At 40.0% G+C, this 23562-nt stretch overlaps 1 protein-coding gene across 1 annotated transcript in view; it reads right to left on the bottom strand.

Moving 5' to 3' along the window:
- Positions 1–23562, bottom strand: part of LOC108936406 (nebulin-like) — a 77522-nt gene that overhangs the window by 17780 nt on the left and 36180 nt on the right. The window contains 44 exon segments of the mRNA XM_029248570.1: positions 1103–1207; positions 1574–1678; positions 1889–1993; positions 2103–2207; positions 2308–2412; positions 2557–2661; positions 2796–2900; positions 3050–3154; positions 3272–3376; positions 3460–3558; positions 5308–5412; positions 5865–5969; positions 6248–6355; positions 6493–6585; positions 6793–6900; positions 7245–7349; positions 7573–7770; positions 7921–8034; positions 8165–8272; positions 8365–8469; positions 8625–8729; positions 9977–10081; positions 11391–11588; positions 11957–12067; positions 12372–12479; positions 12578–12682; positions 13089–13193; positions 13323–13427; positions 13587–13898; positions 14050–14157; positions 14364–14465; positions 15452–15550; positions 15658–15762; positions 15944–16255; positions 16353–16460; positions 16551–16655; positions 16918–17121; positions 18350–18661; positions 18758–18865; positions 19422–19526; positions 20585–20788; positions 20905–21216; positions 22814–22921; positions 23229–23333. Coding sequence (XP_029104403.1) covers positions 1103–1207; positions 1574–1678; positions 1889–1993; positions 2103–2207; positions 2308–2412; positions 2557–2661; positions 2796–2900; positions 3050–3154; positions 3272–3376; positions 3460–3558; positions 5308–5412; positions 5865–5969; positions 6248–6355; positions 6493–6585; positions 6793–6900; positions 7245–7349; positions 7573–7770; positions 7921–8034; positions 8165–8272; positions 8365–8469; positions 8625–8729; positions 9977–10081; positions 11391–11588; positions 11957–12067; positions 12372–12479; positions 12578–12682; positions 13089–13193; positions 13323–13427; positions 13587–13898; positions 14050–14157; positions 14364–14465; positions 15452–15550; positions 15658–15762; positions 15944–16255; positions 16353–16460; positions 16551–16655; positions 16918–17121; positions 18350–18661; positions 18758–18865; positions 19422–19526; positions 20585–20788; positions 20905–21216; positions 22814–22921; positions 23229–23333 — 5844 coding nt within the window.

Here is a 23562-nt window from a genome sequence, read left to right as displayed (position 1 = left end):
CCTAAACTGCATGTCTTCTGACTACTAAAGGAAACCCTTGCAGAGTCAGGAAGAACATACAAACTCCCCACAGACTGAACAGGGATTAAACCCACATTCTCTCACAGCACCCAGGCCTTTTGACGTGGCAGCACTACTTGCTGTGCTACCATGCTGCCCTGTGTTTAAATAATTTAAAGAACTCGATTAAATATTGTGGCTTAGCAATATAATCAAATTACTGTTAGAAAATGAAAAATAGAAGTACACAAAAAATTCAGACAGGGGAAAAAAAACATTTACCATGTGACAGTTGCTCATAGCATGAAAATGTGACTAATAGAAATGATAAACACTTCACTTAGCAAGAATAATAATATACACTAGAAAGTCAATGTCTAAGAAATTGCGATATTCATCACATATAACTTCGTTTCTTGGATTTTTTTACACTAATAGTAATTTTTTGTAAATTTGTGATTTATGCCTTGTGTTTTTCTTGTGTTTTGCTTTCCTTATGTCCTTACAATTTATGTCATAGGCTGCTGAGAGGATTCACAGAGTAAGAATTTCATTGTATGGTGTAACAAACTGTTTACTGTACACATGACAATAAACTTTTAAATCTTGAATAATCTATGAAACATGAACAGTTAAATACGTACAGTTAAAAACCTTTTATCTATTATTATTCCTTTATATGATAAATTGTATCATTGCTAGGGCAGATGGAGAGGGGGAAGTGGAGAGGGAAGGATTCGCCACACCTGGGTCTAATAATGAACCTTGTTTCTACTCCTGTGCACGACAGTGAAGAGTGGAGACGGAGAAGGAGGCAGAGAGTACGTAAACCGAGCACAAGACACCGACAACCTCGCCCATCCCCAATCAAATCCAAAGACCCCCCCCCGCATCGTCGTACCAGTTCCCAGGTTCCCCCTTTCCTCCCCTTCCTTCCCTGTGATTCAGTGCACTGTTGGTCTGTCTCCCGGGACCAATAAAAGAACACAAGAGCACGCATTTGGTCTCTGGTGTCTTGTGTTACACTGAATTGCCTACAGGGAGATTAATTGAAATGAGGAAGACTGTGAAGCTGTATCAAACAAGAATGGATGTTGCTCACCTTGCTCCACATGCTTGAGTTGTAAATAGCACTGAGGATATCTGGCCGCAGTAGCTCATTGCAGCCACTCTTGAGGAGCTCCTTGGCCCGGGATCGGTACCTCTTCTGTTGACAAAGAGATGTGCAGAGTACTGAGGGTGAGGACAGAAAGACAACTGAGGGCGAAAGGAAGGGGAAGACCCAAAATTCATGTCTTCCTTACACTGTAACATACAAATGGGCACATGGTAAAGCGGCATCAAAATATGGCAGGTAACAAGTAAAAAAACTGCATCATGATAAAGAAGGTGACAGCAGTGCATAGCTCTAAGCTACACGTTGAATGGAGACTACTGTTTTAATGGTGTTTTTCAATATTTCACATCTCATTAAACTACGAAAGAAAATTTTAACTATGTACCTTCTTCAACAAAAAAAGAATAATTGATTTTACCAGTGATGATGTGTGCTGGTGTTGTGAAATTATCTTACATCATTGATTACGACGGCTGCGTTCTTCATGGCTCGGAAAAATGGGGTATCACTTGTGTACTTGAAGTTGCATTTGTCCTTCTCAGAAGATGCCTTGTATATCCTCTGCCAACCGAGAAAAACAAACAGACTGAAGCACTTTGGAACCTTTGTTAGATATTGTAACAAAAACTCTTGAGTGTATTTAGAGTATTATAAATGTGATGCTGATATAAAGTAAATACTTCTTTCCTGCTCAGTTAAACACCAATCCCTTTGGCACCCCAGTACCCCAGTGAACAGAGCATAGAAATTGAACAAGCAACGGCATGTCACCTCACTGAAGAGTCTGCTGTTCTTCTCCGCAAGCTTCATCAGTGGGGTGTCCCACACGTAGCAGCCAATGCCCTTCAGCCAGTCTAGATCCTCCTTATACTTAACCTGTTGTAGGGAGTACGGAGATCAGCTTGATGTTTACAAAATACAAAAGCACATATATAGAAATATCTCTTTGGGTGCTGTGAACTGCCATGATGAAGCCTTCACTCACAGTGCTGACCGCATCTCTCACAGTCTTGTAGTGGTAGAGATCAGGACGGTCAGGGTTGGACCTCCACAGTCCCAGTGAGCTGATGTGCTTCTGTTTGTATTTCACCTGCAGGGAAACAAAGTGCACCACGTCCTCACAGCTGAGCATTTAGGTGAGATAAAAACAAAAGTTTATATGATTCTCCGACTCTCAGAGCAGGACTGACCTCACTGATGTCATCCGTTACTCTACGATGGTAGATGATGTTAAGGGCATCCTTTACTGTTTGGTAATGTCCCTTGGCCTTCTCAAAAGCCTCTTTGTAGCGCAGCTGGACAGACAAGAAAAAATGTCATAGCACAAGTTAAAGCCAAATAAAACAATAGTGAAAGAAAGAAAGAAAGAAAGAAAGAAAGAAAGAAAGAAAGAAAGAAAGAAAAAGAAAGCAGATAGGCAGAGTTATCAGGGTGCTCACATCACTGGAATTGAAGTAGGCCTTTTTTGCCATGACCACAATGGGTGTGTCAGTAATGGAGGTGTACTTGTGCTTCATCTTCTGATACTGCTCTTTATATTTGTTCTGTGGGTGCATAAAAAGAACACCAAGCTCTTTACTAACATTATTCCTCTGGTCGTAGCAGTATTGGTAACTCGATGCCAGCCGCAAGAAAAACAACAACCCTGTGGGCCAGCAAACATGAAGAGGAGTCCCACCTCACTAAAGACAACTTTCATCTTCCGGGTGAGGTGCATGATTGGAGTTTCAACTTCAGAGGTGCAGTGAGCCCTCTCCTTAGAGGCCAAGTCAGTATACAGGTACTGTGGGGGTTGAAGCAGAGGACAGTAAAGCAGTATATCATTCCAAATTACTTGTAATATAATTGAATATTTCAATGTTAAAAAAAAAACCTATTGTCAGATTCAGTATTTTGGCCAACAGTATGTAAGTTGTGGGGTTAAGGGCACACCTGGTTGGTCAGCTGTTGGGCCCACTTGGATCTCTGAATGTCCAGCCGATCCAGACTTGTCGTGCACTTGGTTTTCTGCTCATTGCCACGTGCTCTATACACCAGCTGTGAAAGAGAAACAGCACAGATATTTCACTGCCTCTAAAACCAGAGAGCAAATAAGCAGGAAAAAAAAAAACTGTCCCAAGAAGCAATTACGTTACAAAAGATGGAATCACATACTTCACTCATATGGGTCTTCAGCTCAGACACACGCTTGTACTCTGGAGTTTCTAGGACAGTGGAGTAGTGGCTCAGCATCTTCTTTGCTTCAACATTGTAATTATTCTTCAGGGAACAGTTAAGAGGATCAGTGTCAGCCAGTCTGTGGTAGAGTGGAGCAAGTTGAATATCACATTCTGTACACTCACCCGGAAGCTGGTGATTTTGCGGATGTTCACCAATTCTGGTGTTTCGTATATGAAGCAGCCAAAACCCTTCAGCCACTGCAAGTCCTCTTTGTACTTCAGCTGTTAAAATATGTGTATATACACATTGAGCACACAGAAAGGCAGGGCACTTTTGCTTCATCAATACTGAAAAACATCTGTGCAAGACTTTTTTTTTTAAATTGGAAATCTCTGCTTTACTTTTGCTTTATAATATTTGTAATATTATGTTATGTTTTGTTTAGGGTATTTATGTTATCTTGTACTGTTAGGCTAAAATATGGGTGGCATAGTGGTGCAGCGAGTAACACTGCTGCCTCACAGCACCTGGGTGGTGCAAAACAAAATGAATTAAGTCTCCACTCAGTCTGTGCGGGGTTTGCATGTTCTCCCCATGTCTAAGTGGATTTGCTGCTGTTTCCTCCCACAGTCTAAAAACACACAGTTCAGGTGAATTGGACATTAAATGGCCATTAGTGCATCAACAGCTACACTGCGATGGACTAGTGTGCCCTCCCTCAGCCATGTGCCTAATGCTTCCAGGTTAGGCTGTGGTTCACCGTGACCCTGCTCTTGACAAGTGGTTTCTGAAATTTGATGGATGGATGTAAAGTTACGTCGGCAATACCCAGCTCATTTTCACTTTCCCCTGCAGCTACAGACATTTCCTCAGGTATCCCTGCCTGTATGACTGATCGCCATCTTCAACTCAACTTCTCTAATGATCCTTCACATCCCAGTCTGCCCATCCAGCTGTCGAGAACTTTCTATCAAACTGGACAATTTGTTCATTTCACCTACCTCATTAGTCAACAACATTGGAAGTAAAAATCAACTCATGCTCCTAATTCTCTAAATACATTAAAGGTATAACCAGGTCCTGCAGCATCCTACGTAACATAAGGAGTATACAGGTCCTACATAACACCTGCAGCATCTGCCCTTATCCCACAACAAACTCTATGCAGCTTCTGGTCCAGGCCATGGTGATATCCTACCTGGACTGCCTGAACTACTGCAACTCTTTCCTCTCTGGCCTTCCAGAATCAAAGCTCTCCAGTTGATACAGAATGCTGCTGCATGAGTTGCATTTGACCTGTCAGTGTGTTCCCATGTACCTCCCCTCCTCATGTCTCTTCATTGCCTTCCTGTAGCTGCCAAGATTAAGTTCAACACTCTGTTATGGCCTACAAAACCATTAATGAATCTGCAAGGCCTGATCATTCGCTAAGCCCAAACCAGACTCCAACTCTCCTCCATCCTTGGCCAAATGGTGGTCCCACACATCAGAGGTCTAAAACCAAAAGCCCAGATGTTTTTGTTTCTGACTTCAAGGTGGTGGAATGACTCCACATTTCTCTTTCAGAATAGCGAAGTCCTTCTCAACCTCCAAGAAGGCTCTCAAACCTCATCTCTGTAAGATTCACTTATCTCCAGATTTTGTGTCTAGTCCACAAGTTTACATTATGTCATTTGTCACAAATTATTCCTAACTCGTATACTGTTATTGTTATTGTTACCAGTTTTAAAATTTAGCACTCTGCACCAACTCTACATGCAGCTACCCACGTAATGAAATGCTGGTGCGAATGGTGATATCAAACTGACTACTTGGAGAATTGCATTTCTGCATCTATATCTCTTCATCTGTTTATGAAATGCACTTTTGTTTTCTATCAGCTGTACATCACTTCAGAGAAATGTGTCTGATAAATAAATAAATGTAATGCAAAATGTAATAGCCATTCTGTACAACATGATATCTGTAAAACAACAAGGAAATGAAAGTGTTGATTAAATGTATACATTTCATGTAAATAAAAAACTTACATCGCTGGTGATCTTGTTCACATGGTAACAGTGCATCAGTTGGGGAGTAATAGGCAAAGAGATGAGGTTGCCTCTGCTGTTGAAATACTTTTCCTTGTAGCACAGCTGCAAAAAAAAGAAAATGGAAGGTAGCCTTGTTAAGTATTTAATTGTTTGAGCATGAACAGCTATATCTGTGTTACCCCAGGCATAGGTGTATATTTTGACATGAAGGCCCACCTACACCGATGAACATTATACATGAGTCTTAAAGTCTTCAAAAGTTCACTGCAGTCATTCAAAACACACACACACACACACATTTTCAGAACCGCTTGTCCCGTACGGGGTCACGGGGAACCGGAGCCTACCCGGCAACACAGGGCGTAAGGCCGGAGGGGGAAGGGGACGCACCCAGGACGGGACGCCAGTCCGCCGCAAGGCACCCCAAGCGGGACTCGAACCCCAGACCCACCGGAGAGCAGGACTGTGGTTCAACCCACTGCGCCACCGCACCCCCTCATTCAAAACAATCAGTGAAATTAAAAGCACAGTAGGCAGGCTGAGTTGACACATACATCACTGATAGCCTTCTGGGTAGCCTTCACTAGCTTGATCTCTGGTGTGTCACAGGTGGTGTGAATTTTGTCCTTCTCCTTTTCATACTTCTCACGGTAGAGACGCTACAGAGGGACAGGAAGGTTGGAATAGGGAGGTCGTTCAGATAAAGCTACTCCACATTGCCTTCCCTTTGTCTATCAAGAATCCAAATTTCCATCGACTGCTCCCCTGAAATTTCTTTTGGCAATAAAAAAATGCAAGCAGAAATTATTTTCAATCTGAAAAAGATATTCGGCATAACATATATATTTCTGTGGCATTTCTGTAATCCTTTTCTGTAAACTATTCAGGAGGCAAATTTGAATGCTTGTGGAAAGCTAGTTCCTTCAGTGACCCCTACCTGGTTCACGATGTCATTGACTTTTCTGATATTGACAAAGTTAACGCTGTTGCGGTCCAGAGTATAACCTTTAGCCTTCATGAGTTCATATGTTTCCTTGTACTTCACCTACAAAAAAGTATTATTTCAGTTTATGACAATAAGAAAAGTCATGAGCACAAGATGGTGAAGACACTGATGGAAGAACTGCAAAATTTCAAGAGAACAAGAATTTATGCTGACTGTCTTACATTACTGGAAATTACGGAGTTCGTCTTGGCCTGCTTGATAAGAGGAATATCGAGGGGAAGGGAGTACCCAGTAGGCATGAATTTCTTGCTGACATATTTGTAAATATTCTGTGAGAGAAAGAGAGAGATGAAGTTAGGAAGATGTATCATGCTATGAATGACTATCATTCTGTCACTGTATAATGTCGAAGAACATCATGAGTCCAATAATAAGAAAGTTTACAATGTACCCCTAGTCATTTCCCATGTAATAAAATGAACTGTGAGCATGGTTTACATGATTCTGAAAGCACACCCATTCAAGGGATAACCCACATCACTCTGGTTGAAGTTGGCCAGTCGAGCTCTCTCGGTGTCCAAGGTGACAGCTGGAGCACTATTTTTTCCCTTGACACTGGTGTTGTAATCATGGTGATAGTGAAGCTAAAAATAGAGAAAGAGGGCAACCCATAAGTGTGTAGAAAAAAGGCTATGGATGCTGAGGAACAGATAGCTTAATCAGATTAAGGGTCCAATTGATAACCATTATACTGAGACTGGATTTCCACTACATGAACAGTGCAGATGTGTACTTTTACTCACATCACTCAAGTTGATGGCATTTTTCTTGCAGGCTTTGTAAATAGGTGTCTCTAGCACCACTGAATAATTCTTCAAGTGCTCCAGTCCCTTTGTTCTGTATAAGTTCTGAAAAAATATGGACAATCTCGATTGAAGCATATGGGATGGGGATGGGAATGGGGAAAGGAGGAAGACCACAAACTCACTTCACTCAGCAGGTTGTTGGCTCGTTTGCAACGCAGGATCTCAGGTGTGTCCCAGGCAAAGCAACCAATGCCCTTCAGCCAATTCAGGTCATCCTTGTAAAAGAACTAAAGGCCAACAGAAAGACATCTTCATAGAAAATGTGACAGAACACCGTGGACTGTAGTGTATGGACTATTGAGCAGCACTCGAGTTTGTATTAAGATAAATACAAACAAAACAATAGTGAAAGACATTGTGCTTTGCAAGTATTGCACAGAAAAAAGTTTACTTTCTGTTGGGGATTATATGCATGAGTCTTGGTAGTCAGGGAGCGGCTGCGTTTCTCACATCGCTGAGCTGCTTGTTGACCTTGCGGGCATGGGCATAGACCTGCAAGTCAGGTAGGCAGATCCACTGGTGTAAGTACTTGCGGTAACCAATTTCGCTGACCCGATCCTGAGTCTGCCGGGCCACCACCACTTCATGCATGTCAGGTGGTATGTGTACCCTAGCCTTGTTGTTGTGGTACTCTTCCTTGTACAGGCGCTGAGAAACACATAATGAAAAAAAAACATCAGATCAGAGTCAGAGAATACTCTGGGTATCAAGAGTCACATGGAACATTTGTACGAAAGAAGAGGTAAAAGACATTGGAAAGATAACAATGCTCTTTGACACCTAATGCTGTCAACTCACATCAAGGCAGAGTTTCCCGACCCGGATGCATCTTGCTGTTGCAGGATCCTCCTCCAGGGATTTGGGTAGACTGTACAGGGATTTGAACCTCTCATAATCTTCATGGTACTTTACCTGGATAAACATCTTGAATGAACATTCTTTTGAAATAGTTGAGATAAATTTTAGCATGTCTGTATGTCAAGTTTGGATAAAGTACGCCTTAGAATATTGTTCTTTTTTTTTTTTTTAGAGATTAACTCACATCACTCTGGATGATCTTCTGATTTCTGGCATGGGTCAAGGCTCGGGAGTCCACTGGCAGCTTGTAACTCCTGTCCTTGAAGGTGTCCCATGCAGCTCTGTACATTTTCTGAATGAACACAATGAAATGGAATGCATGTCAGATAATAAACTCATGAATACGATTACAAGCATTTGGAATGTTTTGTAAATTAAACTTACGCTGCTATAGATTTGTTTCAGGTATTGACACCGTGCAAAGTCAAAAGTATCCAAGACTGATGTGTGCTTATGTTTCTCCTTCTGGTAAGCTTCTTTGTAGTTCAGCTGAAAAGATGGAAACCCATTTTGTGTTCACATTAACTATATCTGTTAGGAAACAACTTAGGATATATACATTTTGAACAGCATGATTTTAACTTTTAGAACACCATTAACGACAGAAATAATAAGCTAAGCAATGAATTAAAGATGCTACTTACCTCACTGGCCCAGGTGTGCGCCCGAATAGCATTAATATAAGTAGGCGTATCCATCACAACAGAAAAGTTATTTAATTCCTTCTTTCCATCAGCTTTATATTTTATCTGCAGGCAGAAGTTCACACGGTGGCATAAATAACACAGAAAAATCAAATCCTGGTTCTAATTTCAAGGCAGAGAAGAGTGAGGAAGTGGTGAAATCCAGGTTTGATATTGGTTTGGCTTTCATGTTAAGTCTTACTGGTTTTGTCGGCTCATTGTTAAAGCTGCACACCATTGAATTTTTGTTTGTTGTTTCAAGAGAGCTTAATGGTTTGGTGGCTTTACTCTGCATATTTCAGAGGATCTGTTTTTGTCTTGATTATTGGGGTATACTTTCTGATTTTATCTTATAACACAGCAAGCATTCAAACAGCCAATTCATCTGTGATGAGCAGTAGCAAAAACAGCAACATTACTATGGTCACTATTTATCTGATTTATTTGTATAAGGGAGTTTATAGTTATAAACCCGTTTGCACAGTTTGCAATTCAGAGTGAGTATATTGCGGGGAGGGGGTCTCAAGCCTGGGGCCATCAGCTTGCATGCCAACTGTCCTAACTACTGTGAAGCCTGCAGTGCCATACTACACTGTACTACTTTCCCATGGCTGAATCAGACCATTTTTAATCGCCACTTCGATTTTTATTTGGATTTTTGTATTTTTCATTTTTGAAAAATCATCATTGTAGAAAAATTACCTAATGGACTGAACTTTACTCTGTAAACCTAGATTAGTTAAATCAAAAAATATTTATATTGTAAAAATTGTATTTATATGTCAGAATCAAAAAATGTCTGTTCCTTACCAGACAAAGAATTTTATTCTCCTTTGATACAGGAAACATAGTCATGTATTAATTTTGCATTGCTTTCCAAATATCAAAGCAATCACAAGAAGTATTGCCAAATATGTAACCACTGAAAAAAATTCATAAGAAATCCTTTGACTACAATGAATATTTTGGCTAAGGGAAGTAGTAGAGTTTGTTTATAAGGTATTGAATCGGTTTTTACATCCGATGGGAATCAGTCATAAAGTGTGTATAGGAGAATCAGAGAGCAGCTGTTTTCAACCTCTGTTCCTATCATTTTCACACTTCAGTCTACACAGCAATATGGACTAAGAGGATCAACACATCACTCAGTACAAGCACCCAATAATAAGAATTCAGTACTACATGATTCAGACCTTGCGCAGAAATAAAAGAATACAGTACCAATTACCTACAATACATCAATACAATAACAATACATCTTGCTTACAAGTACAGCAAAATGCTTTTGCTATGGTTTTGATGCTGATACTCACATCACTCTGTATCTCATAAGATTTCTTTGCATGAAGGATTTCAGGGGTATCCCACACATAGCAGCCAATCCCCTTCATCCAGTTGAGATCCTCTTTGTAGAAAACCTGAGAAGCCACAACAGTCTCACATGTTACTTGACATGACAACATTTGACACTGAATTCATGCCGCACTGCTGAGTGTTAATCTGAACTGCTTGGAGTGTCTAGATTACTGTGGGTAAATACTGGCAAATCATTATATCATAAAAAAGGTCTCGGGTCTATAGAGAAGAGCTGAGGGTTACATGGAAATTTTGTGGATTGCATATACACACACACACACACACATTTTCAGAACCGCTTGTCCCTTACAGGGTCACGGGGAACCGGAGCCTACCCGGCAACACAGGGCGTAAGGCCGGAGGGGGAAGGGGACACACCCAGGACGGGACGCCAGTCCGCCGCAAGGCACCCCAAGCAGGACTTGAACCCCAGACCCACCGGAGAGCAGGACTGCGGTCCAACCCACTGCGCCACCGCACCCCCTGGATTGCATATATATTCTGAAAATGTAATGAATTTTGGGAATGAAAATAGGTGAGTTTTTCACTTGTTTCTCTCTCTCATGACTTCAGCAAATAGTGCCTTGATCAAGAAAATTGTGTCTTAATCTTTGCAGAAATAAAAAAATTAAACAAGAAACCTTGCATTAACACTTGCATTAAAAGTATCCCAGGTTTAACCTTAGGGTGACATAATAAGAAGTGAAAGTAGAGGATAAAAGAGAATAATGGTCAATGGGAAAGATAAGTTTTTCATTAGATTAATGTACAACCTGGCAGTTATGTTATGAATGTTTTGTCACAGGGCAGCATGGTGGCACAGGAGGTAGCACAGCTGCCTCACAGCACTTGGGCTGTTTAGGTGAAGGATTGAATCCAGCTCAGTCTGTGTGGAATTTGCATGTTTTCCCCATGTTCGTGTGGGCTTCTTCCCACACTGCAAAGACATGCAATTCAGGTGGATTGATGATGCTAAATTGCCTATTATGGGTGAGTGAGAGTTTGTGTGTGTGTGGCTACCCTGTGCTGGACCAACCAGCGTGTATGACCCTTAGCTGGGCAACCAGTGATTCCAGGATATGCTATGAACCCCTGTGACTCTGACCAAGACATTCAGTTTCTGAAAACGGATGGATAGATGTTTGGTCACTTTTTGAGATGGCGTCTTCAGTGCTTCGAATGTGGAAAACAGTGGCATCTTGATTGATGACAAAACTTTCACAAGAAAAATGCCAGGCTCACTAATTCTCTAATAATTAGACATGAAATGGATTGCACTGCAATGGCCAGTAAAATGAAAATTGACCAAAATGAAGATAATATCCAACAACTGTTCTATACAAGCAAAAGACAGGGGTCACAGGAACATACATCACTGAGGATTTCATTGGCTTTCCGGGCCAGGATGGCATCATTCTGGTCTGGAAGGCAGATCCACTGATGCAAGTAGGTGCGGTACTGGATGTCACTGAGGATATCCTGGCATCTCTTGGCAATGACATGGCTCACCATGTCAAAGGGGATGTGGAGCTTGGTCTTTGTCTCCTCATATCCTTTGCGATAGTCTCTCTGTGAAGACAGCATTAATGCTGCTGGACTGAATAGGAAATGTGGTTTGTTTTTACTTAAGTGGAACCATTCAATACATAAAAAAAATGCATTATTTGTCTCCTGATGTTTTTATTGTGTTTAGAGGTCTCAGATTTAATAGGATGTTTTACGTTATGCCTGAGTGAAAGACTGGCAATAGAAGCTGGAAAAAATCATGAACATAGAAATGGAGAGCAGCACCATTCGGTTTGTTGATTGTCTTCAGCTATACTGTGAAACTTATTAACACAGCAAAGTCAGCCGAATTTTTTGTAGATTTATCTAATCTAATTAAGCATGTCCAGAACTATAACATGTACATATCTGAGCTGTCAGAGAGGCCTCACCATATTCTTCATCTTTTCAATCCCAGCAGCATGAACTACAAGAGGGAAGTCTTCTGTGGTCTCAGCCAAATAGTGTCCTTTGATTTTTTCATGGGCCTCCTTGTATTTCACCTGAAAAAAATGTCAAAAATGTGAAAGAATGTGAAGTGAAAATCATTGCCCACCACAGCTTTATGCAAGATAAGTATTCAAAACACTGCGAAGGTTGTATTTTTGAGAAAGACAATAAACATGGGCAATAAAAATTACATGAATATGAGTATGAATTTGGTATTTGTGACTGAAGTCAAGGGCAAACTCCTGGCTTCTCATTGCTTTATGTAAGTAATCATTTTAAAAACAAATGTGCCAGAAATATTATAATATCTTCAACGGACTTATGATGTGATGTTCTGCCATTCCAAAGGAGACTTACATCACTTATAGCACCCTGGCTGTGCTTGGCCCCCACTAGTGGAATATACTTGTGATCCAGTTGGTATCCAATGGCTTTGGTGCTATCCCACTTCAACTTGTATAGTTTCTGAAACGCAACAGCTGCTATGAGTATGGAGCACAAGCAAATGAACAAAAGTGAAAACGCCAGGCAGACTTGTGCCCAGATGTATCCTCATCTGGTACCTCGCTGGTGTTTTTGGACACCTCTCTGCAGTGGGCTAGCTGAGGTGTATCCACAGATCCAATGTAGTTGCCCTTTTCCATGTTGAAGGTTTCCTTGTATTTCAGCTATACATCAAAAATGCATATAAAATAATCATTATGAGCAGACTGCACTGGCAAATGGGAACAGCTAAACTGTGCTTCTTTGTATGCATGCAAACATTTCACAAGAGTGATTATCAGTTTTTAATGAACTAACTGCAACAGAAACATATCTGCACTCAGATGAGTTACAGCTACTATTACCGATATTTACTACACAAAAAAGTTTGTTTTATCAGGAGAAAAATGTAATTTTAACATTGAATTAATTTTTAGTAGAAGACCATAAAATAGGTTTATTTTTACTTCTGAAACATCAGCCTTTCTTGCTACAGAACACAAAGTGTAAATAAACTATATATAATATTATAGTTCATCTTTCATACATGGTAATTATAATATCTGATGTCAGTTTTGTAAGTACACTTACATCACTGAGGTGGAAAGCATTGATTTTGGCCTGAATGATCTCGGGGCGATCAACCACGTGTGTGTATCTGCTGAAGTTCTCCTTGGCATCCTTCTTATAAAGTCTCTGCAGAAAAATCACACATACGGTACTGAGAATGATGTTTTGAGGGGACACTAAGAAGTTACGCAATGATTGCAAATGACAGGTGTAGCATGAGTGTGCTGACAGTTGGAACTTGGGAAAGAAACATACATCATTCAGGATTCCCTGTGCTTTCTTGACCTTCATATGGTGCACAGAGTCTAGGGCCATCCAGCCCCAACCACGGAGCCATTCCAAGTCCGCCTTATAGGTATACTGGCAACAGAATGACATGTTAGAAGTAAAAAAAAAAAAAAAGTTGAAAGCTGCCCAAACTGATAGAATTAAAATGCTTGTTTTTCCCATTATATTTGTTGTACAGAACAAATACAATTAATAAAAGTTAATAATAAGTCCTTTTGTTGTTGTACTTACATCACTCTGAAGATCATACGCTTTCCGAGCGTGGATGACATCATTTGCATCTGGCAAGCAAGTCCACCTGTGCAGACGAGTTCTATAATTGTTGTCATTGACTTGGATCTGGCATTTCTTGGCTGTCTCGAAGGCTATCATATCAATAGGAAGGTTGTATTTAGTTTTAGACTTGTTGAACTCCTTCTTGTACAGAGCATCACTTGCAATTTTTGTTGAATTTAAAGCCAGCCTGAGCAGAGGATCATCTTTGACACTGAGGGCCCCAACATGGTGTCCAATTTGCTTGTGGTATTCTGCCTTGTATTTTTGCTGCATACCAAATGATAGAATGGTTTGTTTTTAAATACTACAAAAAATCAGTAGAACAAACAAAGTTAGCATTAATGAAAAACAGTTTCTTCACAAGCACTCTACCCATAGCAGTAGCTGCCTTGGTTTTCATACACCGCTGATCACTTACATCACTCTGCATGTCTGAAATCTGAATATGGTGTTTAATAGGTATAGCATCTCCAGGCATTTTGTAGCTAGTTGCCTTTGTCTTCTCCCATTCTTCAATATAGAGTTTCTGCAAACATGGAAGCCAAAGCCACTTAACAACAACAACAACAGCAATAACAACAACAACAATAATAATAATAATAATAATAATAATAATAATAATAATAGCCACTATCAAAATATTCCCACAAAAATTTCGTAATGTGGCCAAAGGTTTTGTTTACCACCATGTATTTACCGCACTTTGTTCACTTCTACAGTTTTTCCTGGTACCTGGTTGATGTTCTTAGCAGCCTCTCGGGCCGCTGCAAGCTGTGGTGTGTCCAGCATGGTGTATTTTGTCTTCACTGCATGCCAAGCTTCACGATACTTTGCCTGGTAAAAACATCACATTTGCAATTACAATTAAATTTATTCATTTAACAGATACTTTTCTCCAAAGCAATGCACATCTCAGAGAAAACAATGAGTGCACTATATGAACAGGAGAGTTTTGGATGCAGGCTCATGATTCTAAAATACACTACATTTCTCACAATACGCCATATGAACCAGAATACATGATACAAGCAGATGCATAAGGGTTTAATTAAAAAATTATTAAACATTTACGCATTTATCATGAACTTAAGAGATCAGGATAAGTGAGTCCAGAAGTTGTGAGTTCTGAGGCCCTTCATTCCACCACATCAGAGCCAAAATTGAAAACGTTTGTGCTTTTGATTTTGGACTTTCCTTGCATGGGAAACCCAAGCAACTAGACGTGGAGCAGCACAGCAGTCTGTTTGGGGTGCACTGAGTGATCAGATCTTGTAGATATCGGGGAGCAGATCCACTGATTGTTTTGTAGGCTGTAACTAGAGTCTGGAATTTGATCCAGGGAGCTATAAGAAGCCAGTGGAGCGAGACTAGGAGGGGTGATATATGGGAATGCTTCAGCAGATCAAACACTACTGTCAGACGGGAGAAAGTTGCAGTAGTTCAGATGGGATATCACTAACTCCTGGACCAGGAGTTGCCTGTTCTGAGATAGGGGGTGTATCGGCTGGATGTATGTGCAGGTCCAGGTTGTGTCTTCGACAGAGTAATGACTTGAGAGATGTGGCTGTGTTATTCGGGGTAATCCAAGTTTCTGTCAGGGCTGGGAGGTCCAGCGAGAGGTGGTACGCTCAAGATGAAATCAGCCTTCCTCAAGGTAGACTGGAAGGTCCAGAGCGCCAAAGAGAAGTAGAAATAGGCTCGACAGTTAAAGAGAAGCCAGATTGCTGTACCAGCGGGAGCATTTCGCTCAAAGCATGGGTTGGTATGGTATACTTCTATAGCTAAGCAGTAGGGAAATATTCTCGAGATGGCATACTGACCTCATTTAGGATTTCTGCTGCATTTTTAGCAGAAAGAAAATCAACTCTGTCCAGTGCAGCTGTGAACTTCTGCTCATCCACTTTTGTGCGGTATCCTCTCTACACAAACAAACAGGAGTTTTGAACAAACAGAATTAATATGTTTCTACACAGATTTACACTGTATATGATTTGTTTATTACAACTAATTATAAAAACATACTTACATCTGACAAGATCTTCTGGGCATTTTTTACTTTCTTAACTTCAGGTGATTCATGTGGCATCCAACCAATACCTTTTAGCCACTCCAGGTCAGACTTGTAAACATTCTATTCAAAGACAAAGATAGAGTACAGATTCTATATATGTACTTACTCAAACACATGCCACATGTCTCATCAACTATTTAGATACCACAATGCAAGTATATATTTCAAGGGACCATGCCAGTTTGAATTGTACAGTTTGAGTGGACTATGAGAAATAGCAAGGGTGAATTAGTTTACTTACATCACTATGCAGGTCATAGGCCTTTCTGGCTTGGACAACATCATTGGAGTCTGGCAGGCAGGTCCAGTTATGAAGGCGAACCCTGTAGTTGAAGTCATTCACCTGGATCTGGCACTTTTTCGCCAGCTCAATACTCAGCATGTCGACAGGAAGGTGGAATTTGGTTTTGGACTTATTGAAGTCCTTCTTGTACAGAGCATCACTAGCGATCTTTGCTGAATTCATAGCTAGTATTATTAGAGGGTCATCATGAACACTACGAGCTCCAATGTGATGACCGACTTGTTTGCGATAGCCCTCCTTGTATTTGTACTGCAAAAAAGGTATTTAAGAAATGGAAAATTAATCAAAATCTTGGGCAGATGATGTCCAAGGGTCTATGTCACAATTGAAAGGGGTCCTTACTTACATCACTAATGATATCCCTAGAAGCTTTGGCCTTCAAAAAGGATATGGCATCTGCTTTTATTTGGTATCCTTTTGCTTTTTCTTCATCCCAAGATTTTGTATACAATTTCTGTTCAAAAGTTATGAAGTCAAACAATTACATATTCAAGGAAACGAAGGAGACCTTAAAAATGGATGTGTTTTAGTGATCTATGCTTACATTGCTGATATTGAAGGAGTTGGTTTTGGAAAGTTCCATGGATGGTATATCAGGTGTCAAGTGTATTGACGTTTTTTCTTTTTCCCATGCTTCTTTGTATTTCATCTAGGAAAAATAGAACCATATTTAACTTCAGAAAAATTATTTTTTTAAATTGCTGAGCATATCCTCACAACTTATCATCCAGACATAATATTATTCATGATAATATTTTACAAGTGTGTTGTCATCCACTGCTACAGGCACTCTGGAACCCATAAGGAAACACTTTCAATGCATCAAGAGGAACACAACAGAAAACATAACTTAGAGTTTATACTGTTTTCCTCAACGTGTTAATATTGATGAAAAAAGAGCAGACACTTACAGCACTAAGGAGTTCAGCATTCTGCTTAGCTTGAATAATGTCAGGCAAGTCAACAATACTAGTGAACTTGATGGCACTGGGGGGCTGGCGGTACAGCCGATCATTCAGGATGGACTGGGCACGCTTGACCTTGTTCACATCCGGAGAGTCCTGGGGCATCCAGCCACAACCACGTAGCCACTCCAGGTCTGACTTATACACAGCCTGAAAGCAGTGTTAGGTAGTAATGAGCTAAATTTATTAGGTTTGTTTTATTTAAGCACATTTCTGGGAAAACTGAATTTCAGATTTGTGTTCATTATTGATAGCTTTGAGTGTTTCATGACATTTCTTAAAAAAAAAAATTACATTTTTGTCAATGTCTTCTTATTACTTTCAGTATTTTTCCACATTTAATGCATAACTTTCCCTTTATAACCAGTCATGTCACTGTTAATACGAAGGTACTCTTCACTGTAAAATGACTTGTTTCATGGATTTCATTGGTCATTTTATTTTCTTAAGCAATCAAAAGTTTCTGCTGTGTTTTCTACAGCCTTTACTGGCACCTTAGTTCATTCACGTTCACCGGAAGTGATAATAGAACTAAAAACATTTACATTTACACACACACATTTTCTGAACCGCTTGTCCCATACGGGGTTGCGGTGAACTGGAGCCTACCCGGTAACTCAGGGCGTAAGGCAGGAGGGGGAGGGAACACACCCAGGACAGGACGCCAGTTCGTCGCAAGGCACCTCAAGTGGGACTCGAACCCCAGACCCACTAGAGAGCAGGACCCGGTCCAACCCACTGCGCCACCGCACCCCCATTTACATTTATGTTTAAATTTACAGTTGTGACTGGTTACAGTTGTTGAATGAATGAAGTTAGAAGTAGTGTTTTTAAAGCATTCTGCCAGATTTGAATTACATGTCTAAATTGTTCTTCAGCTGAGTTAAGTTGCACCTAGTTTGTTATTTTTATTAAGTGAAACAGCTTTAATAGAAACAGCATTTTGCATTTTACTAATGAGTCAATAAGAAATGTCTGAATATAACTGTATAAACCTATGTTGAAACACTGGAACTCATTTAAACACACACAGACACACACACACACACACACACACACACACACAATGTCTACAACCGCTTGTCCTAAGTGGGGTCACAGCGAGCCGGAGCCTAACCCAGCAACACTCAAAGTATTATTTACAGAAGTAAATGTAAATGTTTCAGTGCTGGAGAGCTCTCGTTGGCAGCCTATGCCCTAGGTGGGGCCAAAGGAGATGACTGACTGACTTCTCTAAGAGTAACTTTTAAACAACATTACTTTTAATCCATTAATGCTCTAGACTACTCTATCCACTGTCTGGTTGGAAGACATCAAGACTGCAGTTTAGAAACATAGCTATGGCAATGTTAAAGAATCTAATTGAAATTGCACTTACATCACTATTCAGATCATAAACTTTCCGGGCATGAACAACATCATTGGAGTCTGGCAGGCAAGTCCAGCTGTGCAGATGAGTCCTGTAGTTGAAATTGTTAACTTGCATTTGGTTTTTCTTCGCTAGCTCAAAGGCAATCATATCCACAGGAAGGTTAAACTTAGTCTTTGTTTTGTGGAAATCTTTCTTATACATAACATCACTAGAGATCTTGGCTGCATTTAAGGCTTTTATAATCAAGGGGTCATCATGGATGGTGAGGGCTCCAATGTGGTGTCCAAGTTGCTTGCGGTACCCTGCCTTGTACTTATACTGTGTAAATAAAAGGGTGAAATAATGAGTAATGGCCACTAACATTTTAGTAGCATTACACATTGTTTTTAAACAAAACCAAACTAAAGCACTTACATCACTGATGATGTCCCTGGAGGCTTTGGCAAATTTCACAGAAATGGCATCCTTGGGAAGCAGGTAGCCCCGTTTCAGACTTTCTTCATAATCTCTTCTATAGTATTTCTACAGTGGACATGATGTTTTAGTTTCTGCCTTTCACAAAGTACATCCAACACATCCCACTAAAATATGAATAATCATCAAAAAATGTAGCTGTGAAACTGTAATTGTCAAATATAAAAAAAAGAACAAATGGATTTTCCATTCAAGGTGTTCTGCATTTTAATTCTATTAAAAAAAAATTGACAAAATAGCATTATTGAAGTTGGAACAGCTACTCATTGAAGACACAGGTGAAATCTAAGTGAAACTTGTTTTGTCCTTGGAAAGCATAATGTCTTCAACTACAACAAAAAAAAAAAACACAAGATGAGGATATCTAAAATTTATGCCTTTCTAAAAGCCCAAAATACTTCTTGCTGTTAATTTCTGAAATTATTTTAATGCCACCACACAGCCAAATACGGTCAAAAGCGTATAGTATGATTATTAAATGAGGTCAAACAAGTGTTTGACAGAGGTATGTTCTAAAACTGAAGTAGTAAATGTCATACTTCAGTCTGGTTTAACATGCCACAGCAGTCAATACAGTAAATTTAGCAGTTTAAGATCCCCCTACCTGGCTAGTGTTGAGTTTGTTCTGCTGGGAGAGAAGAATAGCGGGTGTATCTGGCATCATGTGAATGTTGACCTTGTCTTTGTCCCATGCTTCAGTGTAGGCCCTCTGCAACCCAGAACAGAGGGTAGAGACAATGTACGTGTAATTACTATGTTTTTTATTCAGATTAAATGGCAGTATGTTACATTAAAAAAATCTCGTCTACAAACGTACAACAGTTGACTTCACCATTTTACCATTAGGATAAGCCATTTCTAAAATAAATGCTTCCATGCCTGAACTAAGATGAAACCATACTGAGGTTTTGATTGCTTTGATAAAAAAAATATAAATTCTCCATAAGTTAAATATAAAAATACAGAATCACATTCTGTTTTTACTGTAATGTCAACACTGTATCTATATATATTGGCTGAAGACAAAATAATTGTGAAATGACAGCTTCATGTCACAGCCCCAAGGGATGGAAGCACCAAGGTCTCCCAGAGGGACTACCTGAGATCTTTGTAATTAAGCCAACACACCTACTTTCAATTAACCTGATCAGTTCACACCCTATAAAGGGGTTGAAGTCACTTCACCAGTTTGTGGATTCTTGATGAGTCCCTTACTATGATTAATGAGTCACTCTTGTTCACTGGTGTGGTTGTCATGTTACTGTTGTAGTGTGTTTCTGTTCCAGCCCCAAGCTCCTATCCTGTCTGTCAGTCCTTCATGATACTTTTTAGGTCCTATGTACCACCCTGTCTTTGCCACACCTCTTTGTATTAGCTCTGCTCACGCAGCACTATTTTACTCATTCACACCCCAAGTACCTTTCTTTTTTTTTTTTTGCTCCATGCCTATTGTTTCACTCATGCACTTTAATTCCTGGTTATCACTTTTGACAACCTCCTTCTGTTCCTCCCTTGCCATAAAACCTTCGCGGGTGGTTGCTATGGGTCAGGCTTGATCGATGACATCAACAACAACAACAACTGTGCACTGGTATTCACACTCAGCTGTTGAGATCATTGCACTTTATGTCCATGTCTGGACGTTAGAGTAAAACATGACAGTGATTGCTTATGTCTGGTCATTAGTTTTTTACTTTAAGTGAAAGTATTTTATGTTTCATTTAATTTTTCATTTTAGTTTTGTATTTTCAGTTAAACATATTTTACCTGGTCCATTAACTTTGCATTAGCCTGAGCCAGAGCTAGTTGCATAGAATCAATCTTGCTTGTAAACTTGAAGTTGCTTGGATGCTGACGGTATTTCTTTTCACTCAGGATCTCTGCAGCCTTTTTAGCCTTCTCAACATCAAGTGAATCAATGGGGACCCAGCCAGTGCCCCTCAACCATTCCAGATCAGACTTGTAAACAGCCTGATAATATAGCAAAAACCATTATAACATACAATATTTACATCAGTGCAAATGCTTCCTGCAAAATAAATGAAAATTCTTCAACTATACGGAAATTTAAAATCAGTAAAACTCACATCGCTTTGCATATCGTATACTTTCCTGGCTTGGACTACATCATTGGAGTCTGGCAGACAGGTCCAGTTGTGAAGATGAGTCCTGTAGTTGAAGTCATTCACCTTTATCTGGCACTGCTTAGCCACCTCAATACTCAGCATGTCAGCAGGGAGGTGGAACTTGGTCTTGGACTTATTGAAATCCTTTTTGTACAGAGCATCACTGGCAATCCGTGCTGAATTTATGGCCAGCACAATGAGGGGGTCATCATGGACACTACGAGCTCCAATGTGATGTCCAACTTGCTTGCGGTAGCCCTCCTTGTATTTGTACTGAAAGGGATAGGTATAGTCAGCTTTACAGCTTTATTTCTAATTAACTGTGTCAGTAATCAGTTAACTCTGCATCTCAGATGTATTAGTAGACCGCTGATGTTCTTCCTTATATTCAAAATACATGAACAGCAAGAAATTAAAAGAGTGTTGATGAGAGACTTTGTTTAAATAAACATTAAAATAATTTGCATTTAATCCTGATAGTACTAGCGCACAGTTAAATTTCTGCAACATACCTTCAGTAGCTGTTGGCTGACTGACATGTTGCTAATACTGTACACCTTATTCTGTTCTTTTGAACTTGATCACATGCCTTGATCTTCTTGTTGAACTGGTTCCCTTGCTCATGTAACTATACACAAATCATGTATGTACACCTGCCTGTCTGTGTGAATAAGTCAAAGTATACACAGTAGCTGGTTTCACTATATGTAGTTTTTTTATTATGAGAATAGTCCAACCAGCATCAAACAGTCCTTCAAGTAGTTTGTGGTCATTGTTTGCATGGTTATATAAGAGTTAATCTAGCAGATTTAGCCAAATTCACACTTCTTCTTATGCCAAGTATATGCTTCAGTCTCAGATCATCTGACAAAAGTGTCTGATACAATGCTTTGTACATAATAAAACACAGATATACATACACATACACAGGCTGAAGCTGCTGCTTCCATCCAGGGTCGCGGTGAGCCGGAGCTTAACCCGGTAACACAGAGCGTAAGGGACACACCCAGGATGGAACACCAGTCCATCACAAGCCACCCCAAGTGGGACTCGAACCCCAGACCCGCCAGAGAGCAGGACCCAGCCAAACCCGCTGCACCACCATGCTCCCCTTATAATAAAATACCTATTATAGAAATAAAACTGGCCAAGTACTGGGCAGAAATGCCATTGTATTGCACAAAACTCCTATTACATGGAAGGAAAAAAAAGTATATATATTTTTACAAGGAGGGGGGTGCGGTGGCGCAGTGGGTTGAACCAGGTCCTGCTCTCCAGTGGGTCGGGGGTCAAGTCCTGCTTGGGGTGCCTTGCGGCAGACTGGTGTCCCATCCTGGGTGTGTCCCCTCCCCTTCTAGTCTTACGCCCTGTGTTGCCAGGATAGGCTCTGGCTCCCTGCGACCCCGTATGGGACAAGTGGTTCAGACAATGTGTGTGTGTATTTTTATAAGTCTTTGCAAAGGTTTGCTAGTTGGACAGAACCTTGTTATAAGAATGCTGAGTTTACTTGTTACTGTCTAATTCTGATTTTGAATAAACCACTTGTGAGGTGTACAAAATGAGCTTAGACTGACTGGAGCAACTCTCAGAATGTGACTAATTTAGCCCTGTAGTCCTTCACTTCATTTTTCATTTTAAACCTTCAGATCTAACTGGACTTTTTATTTCTGAGTTATTTGGATGGTGTTACTTTGTGTCTGGATTTCTTTCTCATTATGCGGGGAGTGTAGCTTTTTTTAAAATATTGTTGTCTGCAGAGATTTTCTTAATATTTTGTTGGTGAATCCTACCATGAGTACAAATTTTCCATACAGAAAAAAGAGGGGAAAAAATAGTCTCTCTCAGGAAAAGAGGAAATTCATATACTTACATCACTAGCAATGCTTCTTGAGGCCTTGGCAGCTTGGATCGATAGGGCATCTGATCTGATATCATAGCCCTTCTTGATTGATTCTTCAAAACTTTGTCTGTACAGTTTCTGTAACGAAACATGAATTAATGTTTGAAGGTCAAGGCTTAAGTATGAGAAAAAGTCTAAATAAACCATTGAATTTCTAAGAGATGTATTTGCTTTTCTCCCTACTCTTGAAAAAAAGCATGTATTGCATCCCTCTTGATCACATGCCTTGAAAAATTCAAACAGTTCTGGAGGCAAAAGAATGTCCTAATTGGAACAAAGTTTACCTACTTAACTGGCATGTGAGCACATGAGATATTAAAATAACAGCAAGGAGTCAAAAAGTGAACAGCCAAAGAAATGGCACAGATGAATAGTTTAAGTTTACCTGGCTAATGTTGGCAGCATTAGCCCTAGCAAGGGCAATCTCTGGCAGATCTGCATTCACGTGAATTTTAGTTTTGTCCTTCTCCCAGGCTTCAGTGTAAAGATGCTGCAATGAAGCAGTATATATGGATGTCATTGTATACTTGAGTGCAAAAACACACAAATTTGCAATATAGGAACATCTTATCTATTCAAAATTGACTCATTTTAATTATTGTCTCACTTGAAAAGAAATGTGTTCCTGTTTAGTAATTGTTTTCTCAAAGATTTTAACAGTCTGAATTATACAGAAAACAACTTCTTAAAAAAAAAAAAAAAAACTGGATTTATATTCC

The sequence above is a fragment of the Scleropages formosus genome, chromosome 24 (assembly GCF_900964775.1).
Source record: "Scleropages formosus chromosome 24, fSclFor1.1, whole genome shotgun sequence".
Lineage (NCBI taxonomy): Eukaryota > Metazoa > Chordata > Actinopteri > Osteoglossiformes > Osteoglossidae > Scleropages > Scleropages formosus.
Note: the sequence above shows the minus strand (reverse complement) of the source record. Positions and strands in the feature narration are given on the sequence as shown.